This window comes from Scyliorhinus canicula, chromosome 13 (assembly GCF_902713615.1).
Source record: "Scyliorhinus canicula chromosome 13, sScyCan1.1, whole genome shotgun sequence".
NCBI lineage: Eukaryota > Metazoa > Chordata > Chondrichthyes > Carcharhiniformes > Scyliorhinidae > Scyliorhinus > Scyliorhinus canicula.
The window spans coordinates 136038614-136051122 of NC_052158.1; the positions used below are offsets into that span (position 1 = coordinate 136038614).

The 12509-nt window shown below is 45.1% G+C and overlaps 1 protein-coding gene across 6 annotated transcripts in view; it reads right to left on the reverse strand.

The window, feature by feature from the left end:
• Positions 1-12509, reverse strand: part of rfc4 (replication factor C (activator 1) 4) — a 36529-nt gene that overhangs the window by 15031 nt on the left and 8989 nt on the right. For all 6 annotated transcript variants that reach the window (XM_038816160.1, XM_038816156.1, XM_038816157.1 and 3 more), the window contains 4 exons: positions 8417-8496; positions 6794-6913; positions 5338-5481; positions 3609-3729 (listed from right to left, as the gene is read on the reverse strand). In XM_038816160.1, the coding sequence (XP_038672088.1) occupies positions 3609-3729; positions 5338-5481; positions 6794-6913; positions 8417-8496 (465 nt within the window). The remainder of the gene's footprint in view (positions 1-3608; positions 3730-5337; positions 5482-6793; positions 6914-8416; positions 8497-12509) is intronic.

A 12509-nucleotide genomic window follows, 5' to 3' on the forward strand; every position in this document is an offset into this window, starting at 1 on the left:
TGCCTGGCGGGGGTGAATTTCACACGTTCCCTTGCCACCTGCCTCCAAGGTGGCAGTAACTTTATGCCTTTTAGAGTTTACAGGCAAGCTGAATACAGTTAGCTCTACCAGATCTTTGCACGACTGCATAATTAGTCATGTAATTTTAGATCAAGCCACAGAGCAAGAGCCCATCACCAATACAGAGATTTTAAGCAAATTAATTAGATGTACCTCCTGTTCTTTCTCTATACGCTTTAGTGAAAAACATTCATAATTTCTGGCGGTGGGCAAAGAGAAAAGGTACTGAAAAGTATAATGATCATTGTGGAAATATTTCGGTTTCCAGAATTACCTCACCCAGGTTAAGCAAAGTAACAGTTCCAATACCAAACACGAGGTACAAGGGAAAAAGAGGATCTCTTTCTCCCTCAACATATTTTCTTAAACATCTAACGTCCAAGGGCCATTTTTGTGATGAACATCATGCCTCATGCTCGTCCTCATGCCCAATAACCTCTGACCAAGAGACCAGGCGGGATTAAGAGGTTGTTTTCTCCTCCCAGAGGATAAAGGTTTATTTTTTTTAATGGAGTGAAACAGTAGGAAGAAAGAATTTAAAATAAAAATAGATTGCCGTTTAACTTACTGAAGTAGTTCTGTTACTTCCTTTCAATTTATTGGCAAAATTTGGTGTTCAAGGATTACTGAGAAATGAATACTAGCCACTTTTAGGTAATCAGCGCTGAGCATACTTAGGTCACATAGAGCAGAGGAGTGACAAGATTAACCTCCCCTTGCTCTGCCCAGCAACAGCCTTAACACGAATCTGTGATCATCAATCTTATCAATATGAAGCTTTGAAGAAGGGGAAAAAGAGCAGCTAGTAACACCTAATGGATGGGGACACATCCAGAAAAGACAGGAGCAGATTAAATCTTGATGCCCTCATAGCTTAATACACGGTCAGCACACAGTCAGGCTCAAGAGCTCACATGAAGAATGATCTCTTGGACACAGCATCGGAGGATTGTCAGCTTATGAAACCAGACTCTGCAAGTCTAGTACTGCGGCCCCAACCTCTTTAAAGCTAAACCAACATTAAAATCACACGCTGCAACTTCCGGTGGCGTGGGCGCGCAGGGTGGCCGCAGCGTGAAGAGCTCCCGCCGGGGGCCGCGAGTCGCGGCGTTTTCCCCGAACATTAGCGCACCCCCCCGTCGGAGCCGTCGTGAGCAGCCAGTGAAAACCAGTGAAGAACCCTGCGCGGGTGTTGGGGCGGCAGGGGCTGAGGTCCTGGGCCCAGCGCGGCGTCGGGGCCAGAGCAGCGGGGGCGGAGCTACGAGGAGGCCGAGGAGGCAGGCCCGAGTCCAGGACACCATGCAAGTGCGGTGTTCCACAACGGATGGCTCCCACCTAGGAGGAGGAAAGAAGGCTGGAACCTGGTCCCAGGGGAGTTCTGGATGAGTACAGAGGAGAAAGGGAGAGCTGGAAGATTTAAATAAATTTTAAAGAAGTTTGGTGATGTTTTTTTCCCTCCCCTTTGTCTTTAAAAAAAAGAATAATTCAGATTGAAGGACAGAAGGGTGGAGGGAGAGAGAGGAGAAGAGAAAGAAAGTGAAAAACAATAAGCGACTAAAGGATGCGAAAAGCAGCGTCGAAGAAAGAAGGAAACGCGGGGTCACAGCTGAAGGCGAAGATGAATAAAAGTGGTGATAGGATGGCCGAAGCCGAACTGCAAAGCTGGGCCTGCACTATTTACGGTGGAGAAGATGACCGAGGTGATGGCGGGGGAGCTGGAAAAACATTTTGCGAGACACATGGAGGCCTGGAAAAAGGAGACAGCAGCCGTATTGAAGTTTCTGGTGGAGGAGGCAATCGCCCCGATAATTGCCCCATTGAAGGTGGCGGTGGCAAAGGCATTGGCCGAGTTGAGAGGGCAGGGCGAGAAGATGAAAGAAGTGGAGGAAGCCGTGTCACGGCACAGCGACCAGGTCACCTCGAATGGGAGATGAGTTGCGGAGGGATGTGGAGATTAATAGAGGACTCCGAGCAAAGCTGGAAGACTTGGAAAACCGCTCAAGGCGGCATAATTTGAGAATTGTGGGCTTGCCCGAAGGGACAGAGAGCCCAAGGCCAACACAATACTTTGCTAAGAAGTTGGCGGAGCTGATGGAGGAGGGTGAGAGCCCCTCCCAGTACGAGCTAGACCGAGCCGATCGGTCATTAAGGCCGAAGCCCAAAGTGAACGAGCCGCCAAGGGCAGTAATTATCTGCTTCCATAAGTTATGCGTGAAAGAGAAGGTGTTAAACTGGGCGAAGCAGAAGCGGGAGATACTATGGGATGGCACTATGATCCGGATCTACCAGGACTTGACGGTGGAGTTGGCAAAAAGACGAGCGGCGTTTGGGCGAGTGAAGGCGACGTTGTACAAGAAGGGGGTACGGTTTGGTATGGTCTACCTAGCGAGGTTGAGGGTAACGTATAACGGCAAAGACTTTTATTTTGAGACAGCGGATGCGGCTGAGGCGTTTGTGAAGGCAGAAGGCTTGGGACAGACATGAAGAGCGGAGCTGGAAGAGAGACTGTGGACTGTGCTTGAACAGCCGGAAAATGTATAAATGTTATAACTTTCTTTTTACGGATTTGTATTGTAATCTACTTCTCTTTGTATTGTTATAGAGTTTAAGTTAATGGTGGGTTGATGAGCGTTCAGTGTTGCGACGGTTACATGTTATGTTAGTGAATTGTATGGGTTGGATTGTTGGGCTTGTTTTTTTTTCTCTGGGACTGGGTGGAAGGGGAGGATATGTCTTGGCGGGAGGGAGCCACCTGCACTAGCTAGTTAAAGTCAGTCAGCTAGTGAACGGAGGTGAGAGGGCTGCGGACATTGGAGCCTGGATAGCAGGCAAGGGTTGGATGCTGGGGGGTGTTGTTTCTGGGGGAAAGGTAGGGGGGGTTTTCGGGAGGGGAGAAAGGGGTTCAATGTTAACAATGGACAGGGGCGGGTCAGGTTTAAGGGGCAGGGCCCGGCGGTGTGTTGATGGTGGATAAGAAAGGTGGGAGGGGGGTTGAGAGACCCCCAGTAAGGATGGATTAAGACTCTAAAAGATTTGTTTCCCCAGGGTCGATTTGCAGGATTGAGGGAGCTGGAAGCGAAGTATGGGCTGGAGCAGGGAGAAGTGTGTGCCCTGGTGTGGCGAGGGGACCTGTTGGGATACTTGACCCATGAGAAGGTTAAGCTCAAACTGAGGGGAAGCTCGGGGGGGTTCTACAAGTCATGGGCACTATTTATTATGCACTTTCAAGAACTAGATAACATCGAACATTAGTTCGGGGGGAGAGGGGCTGTGTATGTTGAAGGTGGCTATGGGTAATCCCGGATTCCTTTTTTTCTCCTTTGTCATTTGTTTATGTTAACATGCGGGCTGATGTCCGGGCATGGTGGGAGGATGGGATCGGTGTTACTGTTATGGGGTTTGAGATATTTGTTGTTGGTTATTGATTGTTGTTGGGTATAAATTTGGGAGAAAAATTGTGAAAAATGAGAATAAAACTATTTTTTTTTTTTAAATCACACGCCGCTTCCCAATTACAATTTGAGCATCAAATGCAACACCAGACTTACTTCACTCCTGCACTGCACATTCTCCTTCTCACAGATATCCAGCAACCTTTTCTCTTGTATACTATCTGTCAAAGGTTTAAAACGGAACTTGGAACATCGGGACGTCAGTGGTTCAATTATCCTGAAACACAAAATGTCATGCTTTAGCGAGACTGTTCTTTAGGGTGACTTGACTTCCCTCCCACAGCTAGAAGTGGATTTTATTCTCTTCACATTGCACCAAAATACATTCCACGGTGACAAAATAACACGGTAGCATTGCAAATGTTTTCTTTTCAATGTGTCAACCCACTGTTGTATTTTGTTGTACATGTATTGGTAGAAAGCACAGCATTAATGTTGCACTGATTAAACTGCATAATTAAGTTGCTACATTTGCAAAGATAGATATTTATACACAGTAGCTGCCAAAATAGTGGGTGGGGAGGGAAAGAAAACCTACCGCAAAAAATTAAAATTCAATTTAATTGAATCCCAGTAAACTCAACTTCTCTGCTATATGACAGATGTTAGAAATGGATATTTATAACACTCCTGTAATTGAAGGTTTCTATTTTTTAAGTTATAAAAGATTACTAAACCTAACTCAATGAAGAACCTTTCAGTGACGCTGCTTATCCAGCAGGCAGCTTTCTCCTTTCATAAGAAAAGGGTTCACAAAGTCATTAAAAAAATGATTTTTTTCTCTCTAGATAGAACTGAAACCGTCTTCACTGTAGCACAGTGGATAGCACTGAAGCTTCACAGCGCCAAGGTCCCAGGTTCGATTCCCTGCTTGGGTCAGTCTGTGTGGAGTATGCACGTTCTCCCTGTGTCTGCGTGGGTTTCCTCCGGGTGCTCCGGTTTCCTCCCACAAGTCCCGAAAGACATGCTGTTAGGTAATTTGGACATTCTGAATTCTCCCTGTGTGTGCTCAAACAGGCGCCAGACATGTGGCTACTAGGGACTTTTCGCAGTAACTTCATTGCAGTGTTAATGTAAGCTGACTTGTGACAAGAGATTATTATTATTAAATACAGAGAATGTGTGTAAAACTTTTACAGAATCTGGTTAGACCACAACTGGAGCACTCTGAACCGTTTGATTTCCATATTATGAAGTGTCTTGACAAAATACAAAGCATATTTATTAGGATAATACCGGAACTGAGAGATTATACCCATTAGTAAAGATTGGACAGAGTAGGGTTCTTTTCTTTAGAAAAAAAAAGATGATTATGCGACTTGGCAGTGGTCTTTAAGATGTTTAGGGAGTCCAATTGGATGGACTTATAGATGTCTCCACTTGCCAGGTGGGGGGAGGAACTGGAAGTAGAGAGGACAGCCACTAATAAATTCTATAGGGAATGCACGAGAAACTTCTTTACCCTGAGATTGGATGGAATGTGTAACGTGATACAACAAGCTAAGATGACTAGCAGAGATGTGTTTAAAGGAAAGAGGGCTAGACGGAGTGAGGAATATAAGAATACGTTGATGCAGTTAGATGAAGTAAGTGAGGTAGGAGGAAGTTTGTGTGGAGCATAAACAGCAACATGAGCCAGTGGGCTGGAAGGCCTGTTTCTGCACCCTATATATAATGCAATGTGATGTACAATGTAAAATTGGGATATACTGCAACTAAAGTTCTAGCCTAAAAGGAAATAACCAAAAAAACAAATACAGCAAATATGTTCTGACCTGTACCTCTTAACATTAGGCAACATTCCAGATAGTTTTGGTTCGCCCACCTGCTGATATAGTTGCAGATGAGGCAGAAGCGCGTGGTTTTTGACTCTCTTTCCATTGTTCGACGAAGAGCAGCCTGCGCAGCATTTGTCATAGAGTCTGCTTCATCCAAGATGATGATCTTAAAAGGCGGAGCAGTTTTTCCACTGAAAGGACACAAAGAGTGTAATGGCCTAAGAAAAAGTCTTCAAACTAGAACCACATTCATAAAGGTTACATTTCCACAAAGAGAACAGCTCTCAATGCCGCAAAGCTCCGAATACAAATGGTCTCCTGATGGACGGTTTTGACGGCAGAGATTTTTATCCTTGGAAGTGGAAACTGGAGATAATTGATCACATATATTATACAGGCCAAGCAGGACCTCTGACAATCCTCATACCCATCAGAATGCATTATATGGAATATAACACAACAATAAACTTGCAAAATGTATTGATAAATTAATTTCCAATATAGATAATGTGAAGTAGTGCAATCTGGTAAGAAGATAAACGCCTAATGAGGCAGAGGAGACAATAAATCACTAAAAGTAGCAACTGAGGTTAATAAGAGTACAAAAAAAGGCAAAGCAAGAACTGGGATTAATTTCTAATAGGACAGATTGAAAAGTAAGATAAGTTTAATTAGACTGGTATAGAATATTTCTTTTTTTTTTAAATGTAGAGTACCTGGTTTATTTTTCCAATTAAGGGGCAATTTAGCGTGGCCAATCCACCTACCCTGCACATCTTTGGGTCGTGGGGGCGAAACCCACGTAAACACGGGGAGAATGTGCAAACTCCACACAGACAGTGACGGAGAGCTGGGATCGAACTTGGGACCTCAGCGCCGTGAGGCTGCAGTGCTAACCACTGGTAGCATTGGACTCCATTTGTTTGGGAAAGATATAAAGGCACTGGACATGTCGCAAAGAGGATTCACAAGATTTCACCAGAAATGAGGGGCAATAACGATCAGGAAAGACTGTATAGACTGGGGCTTGGTTCTGTAAAAAACAGGTTGAGGGGTGATCTGACAGAGGATTTTAATTTAATAAATGGAACTGATGGAGCCCATCGAAGATCAAAACTAGAGACAGTAAATTACAAGACAGTCATAATAAATCATAGGGAATTCAAGAGCACCTCCCTTACCCAAAGAATGGTTAGAATATTGAATTCAGTACCCCAAAGAATAGTTGAGGCAAATAGCATAGACGTATTTAAGAGGAATCTAGCATCAAGGGGAGAAATAAATAGAGGATGTGCTAATCCAATAAAATTATGTATGCTGGGAAAAGACTCACATGGACCATAAAGCCCACACAGTCCAGATAGGCTTGCTTCTGTATTGTACATTCTATATAGTTGTTAGTTTTAGGAAAGAAAAGCAACACATGGCTTGTTCTAACCTGAAATAATAGAATCACTAATTTCCCCAAAACACTTTAGCCCTCACAGAAAAGTTGCTACTCACTCTGAGCGAGATCCAGCTACCGTCAACTTTGCAAAGCTTTTCACCTTTTCTCGTACAACCTGAATACCACGTTCATCAGAGGCGTTCAGCTCAAGAATTCTCTTGCGATACAGTTCAGGCCTGCAAATGTTGCACGGAATTAATGTCAGCGCATCTGATCAGATCATGACTCAGGTGAGCCACAGCCCCATGGGCTACACATTTCATGCAGGTTGCTACTTTTGAACAGGGAGACCCTCGATGCTTTTGAAGAACTTCACGTTTTTCCCGTTGGAAATAAGGCGAGACAATGGGGTTACATGCATATCATTTAACGTCATCCACTATATCACAAATGGTCTCTGTTTTTTACCTTTTTAAAATTATAAACCAAAATCTTGACAGGTAGGCTCTAATACATAGTTTAAACTGTATCTGCTATCATCAGTGAACAAAATCGGGGAAGTTATTTTGTGAGAAAATGGATCGCTTCTCGGCCTTTTTGGCTAAGATCAAGCGTCAGGTCAAGCCCCAAGATGAGGTGTTGTTGCCTTTTCTTGTCAGCTTGGATCTTGTACGTCTCTCTTGTAGAGACGATGAATTGGCTTCAATTTGAATTGTTTTTTTGAGCAAGCAATGGGATGGATTAAGCGTTTGCCCTGTCTGCGCATTGGCTTTGTAACTTTATGGATAGGGCAAAAAATGTTTTTATTAAAAAATGAGAAATTGGATGGAATTTTTAGGTACAGACATTAGTTCAAGGTAAATGATTCTTACATAATTACATTCTAACTCACAATGGGGTCTATTTCCAATTTATGTTAAAAATATTTTCAATCAGAATGTCATTCTTTACAATACGTTTTCAAAAATGACTTCATTCTACATGCCTACTTTCATAATTAATTTGTCTGATCCAGTTTCCTTTGCAAGGATAATGATATTTTGTATTTGTACAAACTCATTTAAAAACAAATTAAAGGGATCCCTAATTATTAATTTTAACACATTGATTTTTAACCTGACATGAAAGGTGATCTTGGGTCTGATTTCTTTCCAAACTGAAATCTAAAATAATTTTACTTTATTTAATGTGGGCCGGGCATGCCCACCATTTATGATCCAATTCTAACCACCCGAGATTAGGTGGATGGGAGCCACCTTCTTGCCGATGAAGGATGCTTGACTGTTTACTGGAATGCGTCTTATAGATGCTGCCCATGTGCCCTGGTAGTGGAGGGAGTGAATGTTTAAGGTGGCAGTGGATGGGCTACCTGTCAAGCAGATGCTCATCCTGAATGGTGTCGAGCATCTCAAGTGTTGCCGGAGCTGCACTCATCCTGGCAAGTGGAGAGTATTTAATCAAAACCCTGACTTGCTCCTTATAGACAATGGGAAATCTCTGGGGAGTCAGGAGTGGAGTTATCTGTTGTAGAGGTACCCCGTATCTGACACCTTTGTCGTCAGCGTAATCACATGGCTAGTCTAGTGAGGTTTCTGGTCTCTCTTTGCCCCCAACCCCTGCCCCAGGATGGGGGGGTTCAGTAATGATTTTGGTACTGGCCATATGTAAATAGCTTCCTTTCTATTCAACCCAACAATCTTCAACTCTATCTTTTTCTAACAAGACCGATGCAATCTTACCCAAAGAGTTCTCTTGCTGCAGCCAATATGGTGGAGGTTTTTCCTGTGCCAGGAGGTCCATAAAAAAGTAAGTTAGGAAGCTGCAAAAGGAGGCAAATGCTTAAAAATATTGCAAACAAAACTATTTTCACTTAAGACTAAACCACTAGACTAGTGTGGGCCGCATCAGTGGCCCTCCTTCATCTCAGTGGGCCGCAAGATTGAAACCAGGCTTGTTCACTAACTATGATCCTTGAATCAGATTGAATACATTTAATAGACGCCAAATATTTCATAAGTTATAGAAAATACTTAATCATTCATATTAATATATATCAACTTCAAGTGGCAAAAACAAAATAAATATTTATACTTGATTGCGAGAGCCATGCATCCAATCAACATTGTGAGCAAGTAGCACGCACCTCACTTCTCCTGCCCTTGCTTTACATGTGTATCACCTCAGTTATACTAGCAGGAAAAAAGCTACGCAAATGGAAAGCAGTGGAATGTGGCAACTCTGCACACGAGCAACAGTCAACAAAATGTCACGTGGGCCGCACTCAGTACACTGGTGGACTGTATGTGGCCACTGGGCCACGGGTCACCCACCTCCAGACTGGACACTAACTTATTAGAACACTGTCCTTTCACCCTAAATCTGTTTTAGAATCCAACAGAAATGTTATGAAAGCTTTCTCTGTGTGCACCTAAAATTACACAGTAATCCAAGTTCTGGGACTGGTTTAGCTCACTCAGCTAAATCGCTGGCTTTTAAAGCAGACCAAGCAGGCCAGCAGCACGATTAGATTCCCGTACCAGCCTCCCCGGACAGGCGCCGGAATGTGGCGACTAGGGGCTTTCCACAGTGACTTCATTGAAGCCTACTCGTGACAACAAGCAATTTTCATTTCATTTTCAAGTTCAGCAGCCAGGAGGTTCAACTATCCATAATTTTACACAGTAGGACAAACTCCCCCAATGCCCCTCTTTGTGGCACTGAAGGCGAAGAACAGCTTGGCCTGAGGTCAGTCTCTCAACCACAGTGAATAGTGAGAATTACCCTGGGAATCCTCAACATTGACTCTGGACCCCATGAAGTCTCATGGCTTCAGGTTAAACATGGGCAAGGAAACCTCCTGCTGATTACCACGTACCGGCCACCATCAGCTGATGAATCAGTACTCCTCCATGTTGAACGCCATTTGGGAGGAAGCACTGAGGGTGGCAAGGGTGCAGAGTATGCTCTCGGTGGGGCCTTCAATGCCCAACACCAAAAGTGGCTCGGTAGTACCACCACAGACCGAGCTGGCTGGGCCCTAAAGGAAATAGCTTCTGGACTGGGATTGCAGCTGGTGTGCGGGAGCCAACAAGAGGGAAAAACAGACTTGACCACATCCTCATCAATCTGCCTGCTGCAGATGCATCTATCCATGTAGAAGTGACCACAGCACAGTCCTTTTGGAGACAAAGTCCCGTCTTCACATGGGACTTCACGGTAGCAGTGGTTAGCACAGTTGCTTCACAGCTCCAGGGACCCTGGTTCGATTCCCGTCTTGGGTCACTGTCTGTGCGGCGTCTTCACATTCTCTCCGTGTCTGCGTGGGTTTCCTCCGGGTGCTCCGGTTTCCCCTCACAGTCCAAAGATCTGCAGGGTAGGTGGATTGGTCACGCTAAATTGCCCTTACTGTCTAAAAAAGGTTAAGTGGGGTTACTGGGATAGGGTGGAGGCATGGGCTTAAGTAGGGTGCTCTTTCCAAGGGCCAGTGCAGACTCTATGGGCCGAATGGCCTCCTTCTGCACTGTAAATTCTATGATCGTATCATTCACATTGAGGATACCCCCCATCGTGTTGTGAGGCAATGCCACCAAGCTAAATGGGATAGACTTTGAACAGATCGAGCTAGCAACTCAAGACTGGGCATCCATGAGGTGCTGTGGGCCATCAACAGCAGCAGAATTTTATTCAACTATAATGTGCAATCTCATGGCCCGGCATATCCGGCTTTTCAACTGGGCTTTTCACAGTAACTTCATTGCAGTGTTAATGTAAGCCTACTTGTGACAATAAAGATTATTATTATTAATATATCCCTCACTCTACCATTACCACCAAGCCAGGGTATCAGGCATACTGGAAAATGAGGTGCCAACCTGGTGAAGTTACAACACAGGACTACTTGCATGCCAAACAGCATAAGTAACAAGTAGTAGACAGCCAAGCGATTCCACAACCAACACATCAGATCTAAGCTCTGTAGTCCTGTCACATCCAGCCGTGAATGACGGTAGACAATTAAACAACTCACTGGACGAGGAAGCTCCACAAATATCCCCATGCTCAATGACGGAGGAGCCCAGCACATATGAGCAAAAGACAAGGCTGAGGCATTCGCAACAATCTTCAGCCAGAAGTGCCAAGTGGATGATCTATCTCAGTCTCCCCCGGAGGTCCCCAGCATTACAGATATCAGTCGCCAGCCAATAGGATTCACTCCATGTCATATCAAGAAATGGCTGAAGGCACTGGATACAGCAAAGGCTATGGGCCCTGACAATATCCCGGCAAGAGTACTGAAGACTTGTGCTCCAGAACTGGCTGCACCCCTAGCCAAGCTGTTCCAGTACAGCTACAACACTGGCATCTACCCGGCAATGTGGAAAAATTCCCAGGTGTGTCCTGTACACAAGAAACAGGACAAATCCAACCCAGCCAATTACCACGCATGTCAGTCTATTCTCCATCATCAACAAAATGATGGAAGAAGTCATCAACAATGCTACCAAGTGACACTTGCTCAGCAATAACCGGCTCACGGATGCTCAGTTTGGATTTCGCCAGGGTCACTCAGCTCCTTACCTCATTACAACCTTTGTTCAAATGTGGACAAAAGAGCTGAATGCCAGAGGTGAGGTGAGAGTGACTGCCCTCGACATCAAGGCAGCATTTGACCGAGTATGGAATCAAGGAGCCCTAGCTAAACTGGAATCAATGGGAACCAGGGGATAAACTTTCCGCTGGTTGGAGTTATACCTGGCACAAAGGAAAATGGTTGCGGTGGTTGGAAGTCAATCATCTCAGCTCCAGGACATCACTGCAGGAGTTCCTCCGGGTTGTGTCCGAGGCCCAATCATCTTCAGCTGCTTCATCAATGACCTCCCTTGCATCATAAGGTCAGAAGTGGGGATGGTCGCAGATGACTGCACAATGTTCTGCGCCATTCGCAACTCCTCAGGAGAATTAAGCAGTCCATGTCCAAATGCAGCAAGACCTGGACAATATCCAGGCTTGGGCTGACAAGTTACATTTACACCACACAAGTGGCCGGCAATTACCATTTCCTATAAGAGAGGATCTAACCATCGCCCCTTGACATTCAATGTCACATTACCATTGTTGAATCCCCCACAATCAACATCTTGGGGTTAACATTGATCAGAAACTGAACTGGATTAGCCATATTATTACTGTGGCTACCAGGGCAGATCAAAAGCTAGGAATGCTACGGCAAGCCCCCCCCCCCCCCCCCCCCCCCCCATCCAAAAGCCCATCCACCATCTACAAGGCACAAGTCAGGAGTGTAATGGAATACTCACCACTTGCCTGGATGAGTGCAGCTCCAACAACACTCGAGAAACTCAACACCATCCAGGACAAAGCAGCCTGCTTGATTGCTCCTCCTTCCACAAACATTCAAACCCTCCACCACCGACGAACGGTGACAGCCATGTGTACCCATCTACAAGATACACGGGTGTGACTCACCAAGGTTCCTCAGGCAGCACCTTCCAAACCCACAACCATCCAGAAGGATAAGAGCAGCAGAAACCTGGGAACCCCACCAACTGGAGGTTCCCCTCCAAGTCACTCACCATCGGGACTTGGAAATATATCACCGTCCCTTCACTGTCACTGGGGCAACAGCCTGCCTAACAGCACAGTAGGTGACCTACACCTACACCTCAAGGACTGCAGCGGTGCAAGAAGGCAACTCACCCCCACCTTCTGAAATGCGACTAGAGATGGGCAATAAATGATGGCCTAACAAGCGACACCCACATCCCGTAAATGAATTGTTAAAATGCTAACAAAGCTACAATAGATTTTTGGGTT